We start from the raw sequence: 19,417 nt of genomic DNA on the forward strand, positions 1-19,417 counted from the left end.
AACAGCAGAACAATGTTGGCTATCCTCCAATCCTCTGGTACCTGTCCTGTTGCTAAGGATGTTTTAAATATCTCCGCTAGGACCCCGTCAATTTCTGCACTTGACTCTGTGGGGTGCAAAATCTACAGCACATTGCAGGCCCTTCAGCCCACAATGTTGTGCCAACCATGTAACCTAATCTAGAAGCTACTTCCAAGCACCTTAAAACTATGCCCCCCCTCATGTTACCCATTTCAGCCCTGGGAAAAAGCCTCTGGCTATCTACATGATCAATGCCTCTCATCATCTTATACACCTCTATTAGGTCTCCTCTCATCCTCCATCACTCTAAGGAGAAAAGACCAAGTTCACTCAACCTATTCTCATAAGACATGCTCTCCAATCCAAGTAGCATCCTTGTAAATCACCTCTGCACTCTCTCTAGAGCAGGGGTGTCAAACTCATTTTAGGTCACGGGCCGGATTGAGCAAAATGCAGCTTCATGCGGGCCGGATCGGTCGGACGCGTGCGAACGCAGCTTTCGTTGCCTCCGTTTTTCACCCTGCTCTCATGTGTCTCAGTCTCTGCTATAACTACAAAATGTTTCACTTTACAAATTCCGTTTCTTATGAAGAAGACTGCCGAATAAACACTAAAAACCCTGAAAACCTGGTACCTGAATAAATTCAGCATTAGCCATATCATACGCCATAGGTGCTTTGATTACTGGGGCCAGCTTTAATAGTAATTAGATATTATCTCGCGGGCCAAAGATAATTCCACCGCGGGCTGGATTTGGCCCGCGGGCCTTGAGTTTGACATATATGCTCTAGAGTATCCATCTTGTTAGGCCCTGGGGATTTATTCACCCTGATTTGCCTCAAGGTAGCAAACACATCTTCATCTCCAATCTGTACAGGTTCCATGAAGTTGTTGCTACTTTGCCTTGCTTCTATGTGTCCATCTCCTGAGTAAATTCAGATGCAAAAAGAAATTTAAGATCTCTCCCCCATCTGTTTCAGCCCCACACATGGTTTACCATTCTAATCTTCCAGAGGGCCAATTTTGTTCCTTGCAATCCTTTTGCTCTTAACATATCTATAGAATCCCTTGGGATTCTCCTGGACCTTGTCTGCTAAGGCCACCGCATGTCTTCTTTTAGATAGATAGATAGATAGATAGATAGATACTTTATTCATCCCCATGGGGAAATTCAACTTTTTTTCCAATGTCCCATACACTTGTTGTAGCAAAACTAATTACATACAATACTTAACTTAACTTAACTTAACTTACTTACTTACTTACTTAGCCACCCTGATTGCTTTCTTAATTGTTCTCGTACATTTCTTATACACCATAGGCACCTCATTTGTTCCTACCTGCCTGTACCTCCTTTTTTTCTCTTAACCAGGGCCACAAAGTCTCTTGAAAATCAAGGTTACCCACACATTCTCTTTACCTTTTATTCTGTCAGGCAATTACAAGCTTTGTACTCTCAACATTTCACATTTGAGAGTACACCAGCCTGTCCCAGTCTACATTTGCCACGTCAATTCTGACACCATCAAAATTGTTCTCGATATTTATACTTATTTATTTAATATTATTATTTAATTGTATTTGCAGTTTGTTGTTGTTTATACACTGGTTGAAAACCTAAGCTAACATGGTCTTTCATTGATTCTGTTATGCTTATTATTCTAATATGGGTTTATTAAGAATACCCACATGAATCTCAGGGTTGTAAATGGTGACAAATATTCACTTTGAACTTTAATGTTAGCATTGCGGAGATATTCTATTCCAGTGCTGCATTCTACCTTGTAGAGTGTAGAAAGGTTTTGGAGAGCTAGGAGATGAGTCATTTACTGAAGATATCCAAATTATTGTAAGCATGGTATTTATTTGACCGTTCAGTTAAGTTTCTGATCAGTAGTGATCATGCAGACCATGCTGTGAGATACAACTACGGTAATGACATTGAACATCAGGAAATGTGGTTAAACTCTCTTGCAGCAGACAGTTAGTGGATGATGACAAGATGGCGGCGCGACGCAGTTTGCAGTGGCCACTCTGGAGTTGATACCTGTTATTTGTCAAGCGGGGTGCCGTGCACAATCCTAATCTGATGAAAAACAGACGTGGGAGCACGGAGGAACATCTGGAAATCTCTAGGAAGGCCTTCTTCATTGCTGCTGCTGTTGTGAGGTTGGGGTCTCTGCTGGGAAGAACAGGCCCCCAGTCCTCGGGGTTGCGTTGCCAGTGGCCGTTGGCGGGGACGTCGTAGTGCGCTCGGCAGAGGATGGTGCTCAGAGAACCTGTGCTGTAGGGGATGGTCGGAGGCTCGGAGGTTCGACGGACTCGGAGTCCGCTGCAGTCGAAGCGCTTCACTGTGTGCTGCGTCTGCGAGGCTGGGTCCAGCGGCGCTTTCATTGTGTGCTGCGTCTGCGAGGCTGAGTCCAGCGGCGCCGTGGAAGTCCATAGCGGGGGTATTCCCTTCTGCCGCCGGCGTGGGATGACGAGTCTATCAGGACCCTGAGGACTTGTGGAAACTGTGTGGTGGTTTCTTTCAAACTTATAGTCTTTTAACATCTTTGGACTTTTTACTGTGCCCATGGTCTGTTTTTTATCAATTATGGTATTGTTTGCACTGTTGTAACTATGTGGTTTTGTGTAGGTTTTGTAGCTTTAGTTTTTGGTTTGTTGGGTGGTAGAGTTGGTGTCCTGACTTGGGGTGTCTGGGTAGTCTTGTTTTGTCTGCTGGGTTTGGAGCTCCTCTCCGGGGAACGCGCTAAGATGGTAGCACGATATTAACACGCAGCAGCCTCTCCGGACTCTGGATTTTGGGATTACCAAATGTTATGTGGATTTTCTGGTGTAGTCTGTTTTGTTGTGTGCTTTTGTGATATCATTCTGGAGGAACATTGTTTCATTTTTTAACTGCATTCCAGTTGTGGTTTCTAAATGACAATAAACCGAAATTCAAAAAATTCAAATTCAAGAAAATTCAAAAAAGCAAGTGGCTCACAGAAAGCCCCAGCTTGATTATTGTTCATACTGTATCTTTCTGCAATTAGTCTGGGGTGAAACCATTTCTATTGTAGAGCAACAGATTACTTGTTTTTTTTTTTAGTGATAGAGAATCAGAATTTCACAGACAAAATGGATGCTTGGAATCTTTAATAGGTGGTACAGATATCAGAAATGTCTTCTCAATGAAAAGTCCAGTATTTTTTGAGGTGGTGGTGGGGTTTGGAGGCAATATAAGGGGCAAGATCTTTACGCAGAGATCAGTGGGTGCCTGGAACAGGTACTGGGCTAGTAGTGGAAGCAGGCATATTGGTGGAGTTTAAGAAGCTTTCAGATAGACACAAAATATGAAGAGAATGAAGTTATATGATGATACACAGGAGAAGAAAATTTAGAATAAATTAACATTAAGATCCACACATCACGGGCTTACTACCCTGTCCAGTGCTGTACTGTACTTGATCTTTAATTGTGACTTTCTTATGCATATGGCTTTTAATCAAAATATGGACCATCTGGTTGTTCACCAATGAAGCTAGTTTAAATTGTTGCTGATTTTTGGTCTGAGCCATCAGGGTATTTTACAACATTCTGTCACAGTTCATGTAAGTTATAATGAGCTGTGAATGCTCAGCACAAAGGGAGTTTATGTAAGATAGAGTTCAGTGAAAATTTGGGAAATTTGGTTAGTTTGAAATAAAAAGAGATTAATGTTGTTTATTCCCCAGGTTATTCAATATTTGTAGTAAGAGGAGACCTACCAGAATGTGAAGCTGATGAATTACTGAAAAAGATGACAGTTGTGCAGCTAGAGAGACCAAAATTAATTGGAGAAGAGGCAAACCAACGAACAGAAATTGGGAGCAGGTACTGTGGATTTAAGGCTAAAATTCTATTCTCTTCTGTAAAATAACCTCAGAAATAATTTACCCGCTCTATGTTACTTCTGGTCCTGAGGTATTATGTAATATTTTGGCAGTGATCCTGATTCTATTTGATTAAGAATGTTGGTGGTGATTGATTTAACATTGCTTACTTCCTTCATTTATTTCCACAGAGATAAGTAATGTTCAAGAAAAGACATGTGAATGCCTTCTGTGAAAAATAAACAGTAACCTAATTACTTAAAAAGTCTAATTATTGTTGGGAAGGAAATATCCTGTATTGTATTTACAGGCATGGAATATCAGTAAAGGAAATAAAGGATCAAACAGTAATGAAGGTTTATGTATCCACCAATGGCATGATCTGACCAATTATTTTGAAACTTTTCTCAAGGTTACAGAGCAATGACTGGGAACAAGTGATTGATGTGAACAAGTCAATTACAAATGTTTTGGATGATGAGGATGATGAGAGTCTGCAGCGAGCATTGTCACTAAGCCGACAGCACATGGAGACGGAAGATGAAGAAGCGGATCTACGAAGAGCCATTCACCTCAGCATGCAAGGTAAAAGTTGGAGCTTTAATGAGATACAACCAGAAGTATGACATGAACAATTTATAGCTACGTCCAGATCTTCTGTTCAGCTGGACAGTCTTAGTAGTTTCAGAATGGGCTGCAATTGTAACTGTGAAACCTTCCCATCGTTGGAAACTTTCTGTCAGTTGTTTATAAATCCACACATAGAAGTGTATATTGCTCTGTATTTATTGCAAAGGACAGCACATATAAATAGTTTGTGCTGATGCATTTCAGCAAGTAACCATAAATATACAAAAAGCATTTCTCCTAGAATTTAACAAAGTGGTTACACTTTTTACATTTCCTTTATCTTTTTTTCTTCTTAAGCCCATCATCCCCACTGGGGCATAGGCCGCCGACAGCAGTTCACCTGAGTTCTCTGCTTTGGACCAGTCCTTCAAGCTGTTCCCACCAAGAATCCTTCCTCTCCTGGGGGTGAGGTCTTTGGAGCTTCTGTTGGTGTTTCTGTTGCTCTGGATGGGGTTGCTCGCCCCATGACCAACATTTCTCCTTTCGCAGCTGGGCTTGGGGCTGTCCATGGCAGAGCTTTCTTTTATCACAGGACACCAAATTCTACGATCATATTGCACTGGAAATCCTCTGTTTATTACAAAATGCCCCTTCTACAGGCATACACTTGTGTTGGAAAACAGCAAGTGGTCAGCCGCCCTCCTTCCTCCTCACCTGGACTCAGCTGTCACCTACCAGCTTGTTCTCCCCCACCTTTTTATTCTGGCTTCTTCCCCCTTCTTTTCCAGTCCTTAAGAAGAAGCATAGCCTAAAATGTCTACTGCGTATATCACCTCCATAGATCCTACCTGAACCTGCTGAGTTCCTCCAGCATTTTCCTCAAAAGTTGAAGTGAAAGGGGCTGGATCAGGTACATAAACATGAGAAATTCTGCAGGTGCTGCAAATCCAAGGCAACACACACAAGATGCTGGAAGAATTCAGCAGGCCAGGCAGCATCTATGGAAATGAATTTGACATTTTGGAGTGAGACCCTTCTTCAGGACTGGAAAGGAGGGCGACAGAATAAAAGGGTGGAGCGGAGGGGAAGGAGGACTAGTTAGAAGGCGAGAGCTGAAGCCAGGAGGCTTGGTAAGGTAAAGGGCTGGAGAAGAAGGAATCTGATAGGAGAGGAGAGTGGACTGTAGGAGAATGGAAATGAGGAGGGGACCGGGAGGAAGTGATAGGCAGATGAGAAGAGGTAAGGGGCCACAGTGGGGAATAGAAGAAGGGAGGGCAAGGGAAAATTTTCTTTACCAAAAAGAGGAATCGATATTCATGCCATCAGGTTGGAAGCTACGCAGACAGGTTATTAGATGTTGCCGTTTCACTCTCATCATGGAACAAGAGGAGGCCATGGACCAACGTGTTGGTACAGGAATGGGAATTAAAATATTTGGCCACTGGCAAGGTCCCCTTTGGATTATGGAGTGGAGGTGCTCAACAAAGCAGTCCCCCAATTTACAACGTGTCTCACCAATGTAGAGGAGGCTGCATCAGAAGCTCAGAACACAAGATAGATGGCCCCAGTAGATTCACAGGTGAAATGTTGCCCCACCTGGAATGAGTGTTTGGGTCCCTGAATGGAGGAGAGGAAGGAAGTGATTGGGAAGCTGCATTTTTTCTGCTTGCAAGGATAAGCTCTGGGAGGGATGAATGGACAAATGGACAAGAGGATCTCTGCAGAAAGTGGAGAGAGGAGGGGAGATAAATATATATTTGGTGGTAGGATCCCTTTGGAGATGGTGGAGTTCTCCAGAGTTGCTGAGGTCAGTTTTCTGATGGTCCAGAGTGGGGTCCTCTTCCAGGAGTAGGTCTGTGGAGGTGTCTTGAGAGCTTCTACCTGGCCTCGGCACGGTAAGTTGGAATTGGTGTGGAGAGACTGGAGGGCCATGAGTTCAAAGGGAATAAGGTTCAAGGAGGAGAGAGGAGTGCTGAAGTCGAGCCAGTTGATCTCTTGTCAGCAATTTGAGATGAAAAGATCCAGAGCAGGCAGTACCAGAATGAGGTGTCCAAGAAGAGGAGGAGGGTTGGAGACAGGTGAAGGGGTCACCAGTGCATCGTGCGGAACCTTTTGCATCAATCTGGAGTAACTGACTTGCAAACTTGGTACAGATATTCTAATAGGAGAATGCACTGGGTTATTAACATTCCAGATAAGTGCTATTATACATCTGTCTGTTCGTGGTGAAACCTCAGTTACTCGTGCACTCCAATCATAAACCAATCAAGCCTATCAGTGTTGGAAGTGAAAACATTGAATTATTGTTCAATGGCAATACCATGGGAGCCATCTTTTCCAGGAGGACATTACAGAATGTTCAGTGGTGGGTGGAGGATCTGGAGATAATGGTTGCTTGTGAAACTCTGCAAAACCTTTTCAAATTTGCATCCCATAAAATATTTCCTCCCATCTTTTTAAGTCTGTCGCCTGAGTCACAATGCAGTGGTTAAAATCCTATTCCAGAGACTGGCATTCTTGTGCTAAGTTGCATTTGATGCAATAAGTCGGTTTGGTGCAATAATGAGCGGTTTAAGGTAGTGCTACTGAAGGCAGGTGACTTCTTACTGGTGGCTTTTAAATCAAGGAATTCAACCAGATATTCTAATAATAACACTTTTTATATGGAAAATTGTGGTAAACAATCACCGCAAACTATGAAGAGCCGAGCAAAGGCAAGGTTGATCTGATGGTTGAGGCATACGGGTACAAGACGGAATCACAATGAGGTTGAGGCATGTTCAAGGGGAGAAGTGGAGAAGTTGGAACTTCAGAGGCAAAGTTGGACCAAGCAGAGTAGAGAAAAGTGGAGCTATTGACTGGGAGCGAGGTTTGGTTCAGGAGAATGCTGTTGCTTGCTTTTATTTTTGCATGATTTGTGTTCTTTCCTCATCTTTCTCTGTGCATTGGGTGTTGGTCTTTTTTTTTCAATTGGGTTCTTTTGGGTTTCTTGCTTTGTGGCTGCCTGTAAGGTTGTATAATTTATACATAATTTGATAATAAATGTACTTTGAATCCTTTGAATAAATAAACCCAAAATGGCAGCAGTCTTCACTTGGTATTCCCATAATTATTATCTAAAACAGATGATTTTTGCTTGTGAGAGTTGCCATATGCAAATTTACTGTTGCATTTCCTACAATACTGTTGACTATGCTCAAAAGAACTTTTCAAGATGCAAGATTGTTTTTTTGTCATTCTTCAGTACACGAGTGTAAAGGAGAATGAAATGATTGTTACTCAGCATTTCAGTGCAGCATTAAAAAAAACAATAGCACAAAACACAATAAATATTAATATAAAAGCAATCCTATAAAACGCAATATGCAAGTAACTTGCTGAAGGTAGCCGTATATACATAAGATCAATTTTTATAAATATATGTTTATAAGGTGACACTATAGTACCTTGGGATAAGCTGAAATTGAGAAAGATTCAAGAAAAATGCAGTTGTTCCTTTCTTTTACTTATGAAAGGAAAACCATCAACTCCTTTTGCACCATTCATATTTTCCCGTGTCACCTTTCTGTTTCAATTGATCCTCAACCTACTTGAGCCTGCAGGTTCTCTTTTTTTCGTCTGTGGCGTCATGGTTACACAAGTTTCTAATTATCGGTTGCCATTTCTTTGAATGGAAAGAAAAATATGATGAGTCACCACAAGCCCTATTTTTTTTTTCAATTTTTAATGAGAATAAATTTAGATTGCTGATATTCTACAGTTGATACTTGAATAGATAGAAAATTAAATGAGCTTTTGTCCTTTGAAACAGAAATGTACAAAAGAAGGTGATAGACTTCACGTCCCTGCGTGGCTGGAAACAGAGCAAAGCCGTTCTGTATACCGTATGTACGTAGAATCTCAATAGGGAGAAGTTTCATTACTGAAGTTCTAGAACTGGTTTACAAATAAAACATGGCAACCATGTTTTTATGTTTGTAGTTTACAAAAAAAGCTGCATATACTGTTTTAAAAATGTAGAATAAAATGTTCACATTGTTGAAAAATTATGTATATATAAGGATATTTTTTCTGGGTACTCAGTGAAACCAACCCCTTTAAACTAATTGTGCACTTCTGAAAATGATTGCCTTAGGAACAAATCTGTTCCTCTAGAACAGAGTTATATATCTAATTAATTGCTGGTTGGTAACAAAGGAGTGAAATTGCTCTTCTGAAATGCTTCTATAATTAACAGTTCATATGACAAAATTAAATTGTCAGAGGGTGTCAAACCATAGATTGACAATTTGTTGGGATTGGAATTGTAGAATAACGCACTACAAAAATCCAGCCACTGACAGTACTTAGGCCTCTTGAATATGTTCATATTTTCCTTATGCTTTACAAATATGCAGTTTTCTTTTAAATCTTACTGAGCTGCGGTTATTCAGGGCCTCAGTGAGGACCTAGAGTATTTCTTACAGGAAGTGCTTCCTATCTAAGGTGGGATATCACAAGAAGCCCATCGAGTCTGCTCTGCCACTCCACCATAAGCTAAACTATTCTCCCATCTAGTTCCAATTTCCGGCTTTTTCCCCATATCCCTTGATACCCTGACTAATTAAGATACCTATCAATCTCCTCCTTAAACACCCTCAATGATTGGGCCTCCACAGCTGTATGTGGCAATGAATTCCATAAATCCACGACCCTCTGGCTAAAAAAATATTTCTCCTCATCTCTGTTTTAAATGGGTACCCTCTAATTCTAAGACTGTGACCTCTTGTCCTGGACTCACCCACCAAGGGAAACAGCCTTTCCACATCTACTCTGTCCAACCCTTTCAACATTCGAAATGTTTCTATGAGATCCCCTCTCATTCCTCTATACTCTAATGAATACAATCCCAGAGGCGACAAACGCTCCTCATATGTTAGTCCCTGCACTCCAGGAATCATCCTAGTGACTCTTCTCTGAACTCTCTAAAACTCTCAAACGGATATACTGTACCCATTTGCCGGATTAATTCCTAGAGTGATGAGGTGTGCCTATGAGGAGAATTTAAGCAGACTGGGTATATTCTCTCTAGAATTCAAAAGAATGCGAGCTGAATTTGTTGAAATATTCATAATTTGTATGGGAATTGTCTTGATGTAAGAGACCAATATCTACATTCCAAAATCCAAAGGTGGATGGTCTTAGTGGCCCTCCCTCAAAGTGCTCTGACTGACTGTAAGGCTGGGCTGGAGGCTTTTTTCAACTGAAAAATAATATTTGGAATTAATTTAAAATATTTAATTCACGTGTATTCAACTTGTGGTAACTAATTAAAACAAAACGTAATTTTAATTAAAAACACGTCAAAAAAGCAAAAGTAGTTAAAACATAAAAGTAATGCCAAAAAAAAGTAATTATTGCAATTTCCCCCTCCAGTTTTTGACCCACCCATCACCTATCTCTTTTGAATATCTGCCATATTGTTGAGCACCTAGTAAAGTCTCTAGTCCTAACTAAAAGACAATGGCAGCAATTTTGTCATCTATTCTCCTAAGTAAATTACAAAATCATCTTCATTTTAATTTTTAAGATTTTCAGTCCTTAAATTTGACCAGTCTTGTAAGCTGCTTTTTTATAAGGATTAACATTTCAATTGAAAGATGCAACTTATGCAGTTAAACACACACTATTGTGTCAAGGAGGCAGAGGAGCACTTAAAGGACTGCTTTGAGTTGGTGGATTAGACAAAATATTCAGAAATTCATCTTCAGTTCTGAATTAATACGCCACAATTGTCACCAATTTCATCAAGACCTGTGTAGATGTGTATGTGCCTTCAAGAACGCATTGGACATTCCCAAACCAAAAGCCGTGGATGAACTAGGAGATTTGTTGTCTGCTGAGTACACTTAAGACCAGTGATCCAGAACCATACAAGAAGTCTAGGTACGACCTACAGAAGGCTATTTTAAGTGTGATAAAACAATTCCGAATGAAGTTGGAGACAAAATGGATGCACATCAGCTCTGGCCGGGTTTGCAGGGCGGTACATCGTACAAGGTGAAACCTAACATCATGAATGGCTGGGATGTTTTGCCCCCAGATGAGCTAAACATCTTTTATGCATGCTTTGTAAGGGAGAATAAAACTACACCTGTACAAATCCCTGCAGTAGCAGGTGAAGCTGTATTCTCTGTCACAGAAGCTGATATCAGAGCATCTTTCAAGAGGGTGAACCTTTGCAAGGGCATTAGGCTCTGATCATCTACCTGGTAGGGCTCTGAAAACCTGCGCCAACCAACTGGCTGGAATGTTCAAGCACATCTTCAGTCTCTGACTGCTGCAGTCGGAAGTTCCCACCTGCTTCAGAAGGGCAACAGTCATACCAGTGCCCAAGGAAAGCAGGGTGAACTGCATCAACAACAGTGCTAATCGCATCTACGGTGATGAAGTACTTTGAGAGGTTAGTAATGGCCAGAATTAACTCCTGCCTAAGCAAGGACCTGTCAACACGTACAAACATGTTGGAGGAACTCAGCAGGTCGGGCAGCATCCGTGGAAACGAGCAGTCAACGTTTTGGGCCGAGACCCTTCGTCAGGAGTCCTGACAAAGGGTCTCGGCCCGAAACATTGACTGTTCGTTTCCACAGATGCTGCCCGACCTGCTGAGTTCCTCCAGCATGTTTGTACGTGTTGATTTGACCACAGCATCTGCAGTGTGCTTTGTGTTTACTAAGCAAGGACCTAGACCTGTTGCAAATTGCCTATCGCCACAATAGGTCTACAGCTGAAGCAATCTCACTAGCTCTCCATTTGGCCTTGGATGAAATGGACAATAGGAATACCTTCATCAGGCTGCTGTTTATTGATTACAGTTCATACCATCGTACCCTCAGGACTAATTAATGACCTCCAAATCCTGGGCCTCTATATCGTCCTCTGTAACTGGATCCTTGACTTCCACACCAGGAGACCGCAGTCTGTGCAGATCAGAGATAACATCTGCTCTTCACTGACAATCAATACAGGTGCACCTCAAGGATGTGTCCTTAGCCCACTACTCTGCTCTGTTTCTACCCACGACTGTATGTGTAGGTACAGCTCAAACAGTGATGAGGAGGGTACAAGAGTGAGATAGATCTGCTGGTTGAATGGTGTTGTAATAACAACAATAGAACAGGACTTTACATAGCCAGTGATTTCAGATCTGACAAGTCTGTTACATGCTCCATAATTGCAACTGATAGAATGGAAAAGGGGAACTCAGTCTGCCTGTTGTGTTCAACCCCAAGAGCCTCAGTAAGGTGTTGTACGAGAGATTAGGGAGCAAAACGAGAGCGTGCATTGAGGGTGTCTGGTCAATGGATGAACATGGAGGGAGAGGGGCATCATGGTCACGTTGGGCCTCGGTCTCTCTCAACCCACCGGATATATAATTGTGAGCTTCAGGAAGGGAAGTCAGGGGAATACATTGAGGGATCAGCATGATAAGGGTGAGCAGATTCAGGTACCTGGGTGTCAACACCAGAGCCTAATGATGCAATTACAATGAAAGCACGACAGTGGCTACATGTCACTGTGAGTTTGGGGAGACTTGGTACGTCACCAAAGACTCTCGCAATTTCTACAGATGTACTGTGGAGAGCATTCCAGCGGTATGGAGGGGCAAGGTATAGGATTGGGAAAGGCTGCGGTATAGGATTGGGAAAGGCTGCGGAAAGTTGCAAACTCAGCAGGTTTCCATCATGGTACTAACCTCCCCAGCACTGAGAACATCTATGGAAGGCAGTGCCTCAAAAAGGCGGCATCTATCATTAAGGACCCACGTCACCAATGACATGCCACCTTCTCATTGCTACCATCAAGGAGCAGGTGTGAGAGCCTGAAGACACACACTTAACACTCTAGAAACAGTTTCTTCCCCTCTGCCTTTAGATTTCTGAATGAACAATAAACCCATGAACACTATCTCACTATTTTTTGCTCTCTTTTTGCACTACTCATTTAATTTAATTTTTTATATCTACTGTATTTCTGTAATTTATACTTTTTCTTTTATTATGTAGTGCAATGTACTGCTTCCACAAAACAACAGATTACACAACATATGCACATGATATAAAACTTGATTCTGATTCTGACAGTGGCATATGTGTCCCAAAATTTTGGGTATATTCAGGAATGCTTAAGTATCCACTTTCATCCAGCTGAAAATGGACAAATACCATGTGGACTTGTAAGTTAATTACAGCTTAAAAATTCAGAAGCCTGTTAGAACTCTCTTAAATACTTACTGGCAATCAACATCAGGAGCAATGGATATAACACTGAAAATAAGTATTGTTCTATTATGAATTCAGCATATCAGACTTGGCTTTTTGTACTTCTTCCCCCTGTAGATGATAATGAGCTAGGTTTTTCAAGTGTTAACAGTTTCATATGTAACGCCCACACTATCAGCTGATGTATGTCTAGGGGAAAATCCGTCCACCCCCCAAACCGTGTCTCCTGTTTGCGTGGATGCTGTGAAATGCACACTGATACAAACTTGCACACACAATATCAGACCGCATACCATGTGTGTTTACAGAGTACACTTTTTAAATCTTTATAGAACTAGGTAATTAATAACGATACGATATAAAAAGAAAAGAAAAGGCGCCAAAACTTATCAGAGTTCAATCAATTTGTGCACAACCGTTGGAGCTCAATTTCGAAGTCTTCGGTCCACTATTCGATCTTTTCGGACCTCCTCAACATGCCGCCTGGGACCAACCTCGGTGATTGACCAGAGCACGTCCAACATGTCCTTCCTCTTCAGTTCTCCTCCCGAAAAACCTGCGCACTCAATCCAGGTTCCCACACATACAGATAGAACAACATTGCTACCATTGGTTAGTTGCTCCGTTCTCAATAATTATAACCCAAACATTATAACTCTACAGAGAAGCCATTTTATATATGCAGTTAGCAGTTAACATACAGTTAATAATACCATTTCAGTTATTCAATTCATTAGGCAATCTGAAATTTATTTTAACTGTAAAATTAAACTGCTAATTTTTCTTTTTTTTGTAATTTATGTTTTTATTGAAGTTCATCAAACAAACATTTCCATAAGATGTATTTCAGACATTGTACATATATATCATATAATCATCTATATCACAAATCTCCACAAAGTATTTATCTGGGGTATACACTTATAGAAAAGAGTGGAAAGAAAAAACAAGCAAAAGGAAAGAACTATGTACAAGTAGGGAGTGATCTTTTTTTTACAACAGATTCATTGATTTGTGAGAATAAAATCAGGCCTATGAGGCATTATGTAGTTAAACCATTTTTCCCAGTGTGAATCAAATTGTTCCAGCTTACGATTAACAGATGCTGTTATCTTCTAAATGCAAAGTTTAAACAAAGTGTGAAGCAAATTGTATTTCCCAACGATATTCTTTAATTTATCAACAGAGTTTTCTTTTAATTCCAGGAGGGAAGAAGAGACTAATTGACCACAGATCTATCTGTGGATCTAGCACAGTTACCAGAAACTATCAAAGACATTATGACTGAGTATTTGATCAAGTCTGAGCAAGTGTGAGTCAGTGAGTCAGCATGGATTTCAGATAGCCCCGTTGTGTTTGAAAATATGGTTGCACTTTGTTGAGGAGGCCACAGCATTATGGTTCTAGGTTTCTGTTAATAATGCCTTAAGTTAACTTAATGCCCTGATTGATATTTATACCAGATAAATTGCTACTTATTGCATTGCTTGATATATGAAAATTAACCATTTATTTCTTAATTGCAATTGATTACACCTCAGAACTAAGTCATAAAAATGTTTTTGGATGTCCTGAAGTTAGGAGAACCAATATGTAAATACAAGACTTCCTTGTCCAGCAGGTTTGATAAGATTATTAACAAATTTGTAAGAGTACAATGAATTAGTGATTAGCAAAGATGAGACAGGGCAGGATGGGAAAGTGTGCCACTCGTGAAATTGTTCCAGAGCTCCCTATTTTCATCATCATGTTGGTGAGTCAGATAAAAGACTGAATAATTATAGGTGTGACTGATTTGGAGGTACATTTTATTATGTGGAAAGGAACAGACAGTTGAAGTAATATTGAAAGAATCTGGCCCAGTTAAAGAACTGGAAAATGATAAAGGCAGATAGAGTTAAGTATGGGCAATATTTGCAGTTACGGTTTCCACTTCAACAAAGAATAAAGTGCACAGACTTGATTTGTATTTCTTTGAAGTGTAAAAATTGAGCAGAAATCCACAATGGTATTTAAAATAATTAATAATTTTGATAGTTACAGAAAACTTTTTTTCCTCTTGATGAATAATGCTGAATAGAAGAGATAGAGCTGACATTTTAAGCAAGGAGAAGAATTCTGACTTAACAACAAAAACACCTTCCATTTATTTTGCATCCCAAGGTGCTTTGCAAGAGCAAGTTTTAAGGAAAAGATGAGGAGAAATTCTGGGGATGAAATTTTAGAACCAAGGATTTTGGAACTTTGAGTCCAACAAAAGGTGCAAATATTTGTCTTAAACACATATTTTTGTGATCACTAGACCTTGGTGGACATTGGTAATACAAATACTGCAGGTCTGGTTCATTGGCGAGAATGACGGCTAGGGAACTGTGTAGCCTCAGATGCTGCGTGTACCAGGCACTCATGCCACGGTGTTGCCTGTTATAGCCACCCAGGGGAAGAGCTGTGAGAGCGAACAGAGACAATGGAATTCATGCCCAAGGATCAGGCCCTCATCTCGCAGCGTCACCAGTTACCGTCACCTGATGGAATAGACCCCAGTGGCAGTGTAGGAGTGAACAGAGGCACGGCGAGCGTGCAGGAATCTTTGCCCAAGGACCAGGACCTCGTGCCGTGGTGATACCTGTTACACTTACCCAGGGAGAAGGTGCTGGAGGTGTTGTGGAAGCGAATAGAGGTGCAGTGGGCATGCTGGAATCCATGCTGAGTTGTAGGCTCTCTAGTGCTCGCTCCCTGGAAGACAAGCTGGATTGTGCTCAGCTGCAGGACATGAGGAAATGCTGCATTCTTGTTCTTGCAGGATCATGGCTCCAGGCAACATCCCATGTACCATCAATCTTCTGGCCATGCCACTCAGGGGCTTGTGCTGATATTATTTTGTGACTGTATGTACTGTTTTGCTCCTTGGCCCTGGGGGAACTTTGTTTCACTTAGCTGCATGCATGTGTGTTCCTGAATGACAATTAAGCTTGAACTTGACTTGATAGTGAATAAGTTAATTATGGGCACAAACAAGAGGCCAGAATGAGAGATGAACAGATATCAAGGAAGATTGGAGGTTAAGTCGATCACAGAGATAGGGAGGAGCAAAACTATGGAAGGATTTGTAAACAAGGATGAGAATTTTAAAGTCAAAGCATTGCATGACCAATATAGGCCAGCAAATACAGGGGTGGTGAATGATTGGAATTTGATGGGAGTTAGCAGATGTACAAAAGGTTGTGTTTGGGGTAGATGATTGGAAATTGAGAAGATTCAGATTGATGAATTCCAGAATGATAGTGATTTGAAGAAATAGTAATCAAATTAAATGGATTGGGGGAGGGGAAAATATATGTACATGGGGTTAATTTTTATTTTACAGTTGTCACCTTTAATCTGCAGTCTTCATTTACTACTGAAGTTTTACCTCATTTTGGGGTTAGTGGTGGAAGGGGTGGGCAGCTTCAAGTTCCTGGCCATGAACATCTCAGATGATTTACCCTGGGCCCAACTTTTGATGCAATCACGAAGAAGCATCCCAATGGCTATACTTCATTAGGTATTTGAGGAGATTTGATATGTTACCAAAGTCTCCAGCAAATTTCTACATATCTACCGTGAAGAGCCTTCGCAGTGGTTGCATCATCACCTGGTGTAGAGGTCCCAATGAACAGGATCCAAAGAAGCTTCAGAGGGTTGTAGACCTGGCCAGCTCCATCATGGGCACAACCCCCACCACTGAGAACATCTTCAAAAGTTGGTGCCTCGAGAATGCAGCATTCATTATTGAGGATCCTCGTTCTCCAGGACATGCCTTCTCATTAAAACCACCAGGGAGGAGGCGCAAGATTCTGAATGATCCATAAGTGCTACCCTCCTATTTCTCTTTTGCACAATTTATTTATTTATGTCCTGCACTGTACTGCTGCCGCAAAAACAAGAGATTTCATGTCATATGTCAGTGATAATAAATCTGATTTAGATTTATTCCATTGGAAATGAAGGAAGGAAGAAAAAGACAAGCAGTTTCTGTAGGGGGTTGGGATGCAAGATACAAAGATGTGCTTGTGTTTGGTTTTCTAAGTGATAGTTGGTAATACAGTGATGGAAGACGCAAGCAAGAACTGGACCATCTTACCTGACATTATTTGATTGGTTGGTTATTGAATTGTTTCCTTACAAAAGAAATTGTACAGCAGCTAGTAGTATGATTTTTGCAAAACCCTTCCCAATCCCTCTTTTGGGTTGCAAATAAATCCATTTATTTTATGTGGAATCCAGGGAATATTGTTGGTGACATATCCTGATGAGTTTTTAATCGGGTGTCTGGCCCCATTGTTTGTCTTTTCATACGGTTTGCTGAGGTTTTCACAGAGGACAGAGGAGTTGCTATACAATCGGTTTATCATTGCCTCGTGCTGAGATACAGTGAAATAATTTGTTTTACATGCCAGCCATACCAATCATTTTATTGTTAGTCCATCAAGGTAGTTCAGGGAGAAAGCAAAAACAGAATGCAACGCACTGGAGATGTTTATAAATTCATTAAGTCCGATAGCTAAAGCCCAGAGAATGGGGTGTGTTGACAGAAACAGACAAGCTGTTTTCAGGCTGAAGCAAATAAGTGATCGGGTGCTGAAAGGAAGCTCAATTCATATTGTGGTTTACTGTTTTTGAATATAGGAAATAAAATATATTGGATTACATTTGTGTTTTAAGTTACCAGGTTTAAAAAAGAAAGATTGTTCTCGTCCAAGATGAATTACACAGTAGGCATCTCCTTTGTGTGTACATATGGTTTAAATGAATTACATTTTTAAAGTGTATTTATAATTTTGATTAAAAGATTTCATTATTTTGAACAATTCTGATTTTAGACTACAGTTTTGGTTTGTGAGAGGTTATCTGGAGCAGCCTCAATTGGATGGTAATTTGTTAAAAAGCTTTAATTACAGTCCAATTGCAGCTTAAAATCTGTTATTAAGCTTAAAGCATTATTGTGTGATAGGTGAAGTTTAAAAATAATGAAAATTAAGATAGTTAAAATAAATTTTCCATGTTTTGCTAATATTGTAAGATAAGTCATTAATTTTCCTCACTTGTTAAGAAAAGTAGTAGATTTAGCATTGATATGTTCAATAAGATACTGGAATATTTGAAGGTACACTGGTGTAAAAGAAAAGGCTGTCTCCTTATGCATAATTACAGCTTAAGCAGTAGCACACAGCCAAATGTGCTCCAACAATTGTGGATTGTAAATATGTTTTAATTAAGTGTAAAGGGTACTGTATTTTTAATTATCTATTGAGATATAGGCAAGAATAGGCCCTTTCGTCCCTTTGAGCCACCCCATCCAGAAACCCACCTATTTAACCCTAACCTAATCACGGGACAGAAAAGTGCAACACTCAAACAATTCAGTGAAATGTTTTGTGCGAGAGTGAAAATTGCAAATCCAGCACTATTGGATTATCAAACAAAAATGTGTACATGTTGAGTATTTTTAAGGTCTTGTTAATAAATATATAATTACTTGGCCATTTCATGCTTTGCTATTGAAAAGGAACAGTTTCACAATGTCACTTTGCTGAGAAGCATTTAAAGTTTTGGCAATAGTTGAAATGATATTAACATTTTAATCAAGCAATAGGAAACAAAAGGAAACCATGAAAGGTAATGATGCAAATCTCCTGTAACATTAATCCTCGTGTTCAGCAAACTTAAAATGTAAGTAACAACTTGATTTATTATATTCAAGTTAATAAAATTTTATCACAGTGCAATCAACACTAGACTCTTCAGTGACACCTACTGACACTACATAACAATGTGTGTGGAACATTTACAGCTGATCATAATCACCTGGATTTTAGAGCATTTTAAATGAAAATTCTACATTTTCAAATATTACATGATCTCAATTCCAAAGAAGTGGATATTCTTGAAGAGAATAAACAAAAGCTCAGTAACTAGACAAGGGATACTTAAACCAAAAAAAAATGCCAAAAATATTCCACTTCTGTGAAAAGGAAAACAGAGTTCACATTTTAGATCAAAGACTCTTCCTCAGAACTAGGAAAGAGAGAATAAAAGTGTGTTTTTAAATTGGAGAGAGATTACAGAGGGATGGATACGCAAAGGGAATCTCCCTGGTAAATTGAGTAATGGGTTGTACAGATATACAAACTGGGCTGATTACTGGAAAGAGGTCAGAGATTGAATATGAAAGCTATGAAAAGAGGGAAGCTTAAAAAGTGAGATCACAAAGTAACAAGAATTGCAAAGTGATGAGCATTGGGGAGCATGCCTTATGAGAATAGGTTGAGTGAACTTGACCTTTTCTCCTTGGAGCGACGGAGGATGAGAGGTGACCTGATAGAGGTGTACAAGATAATGAGAGGCATTGATCGTGTGGATAGTCAGAGGCTTTTCCCCAGAGCTGAAATGGCTAGCACGAGAGGGCACAGTTTTAAGGTGCTTGGAAGTAGGTACAGAGGAGGTGTCAGGCGTAGGTATTTTTACGCAGAGAGTGGTGAGTGCATGAAATGGGCTGCCGGCAACGATGGTAGAGGTGGATATGATAGGGTCTTTTAAGAGACTCCTGGACAGGTACCTGGAGCTTAAAAAATAGAGGGCTATGGGTAAAGCCTACATAGTTCTAAGGTAGGGACATGTTTGGCACAGCTTTGTGGGCCAAAGGGCCTGTATTGTGCTGTAGGTTTT

At 40.4% G+C, this 19,417-nt stretch overlaps 1 protein-coding gene across 1 annotated transcript in view; it reads left to right on the top strand.

Annotated features, from left to right (window-relative positions):
• The window catches only part of atxn3 (ataxin 3), a 75,502-nt gene that overhangs the window by 42,924 nt on the left and 13,161 nt on the right, over positions 1 to 19,417 (top strand). The window contains exons 7-8 of the mRNA XM_073039510.1: positions 3,741 to 3,879; positions 4,291 to 4,463. Of these exons, the coding sequence (XP_072895611.1) occupies positions 3,741 to 3,879; positions 4,291 to 4,463 (312 nt within the window). The remainder of the gene's footprint in view (positions 1 to 3,740; positions 3,880 to 4,290; positions 4,464 to 19,417) is intronic.

The sequence above is a fragment of the Hemitrygon akajei genome, chromosome 3, assembly GCF_048418815.1.
Source record: "Hemitrygon akajei chromosome 3, sHemAka1.3, whole genome shotgun sequence".
Lineage (NCBI taxonomy): Eukaryota > Metazoa > Chordata > Chondrichthyes > Myliobatiformes > Dasyatidae > Hemitrygon > Hemitrygon akajei.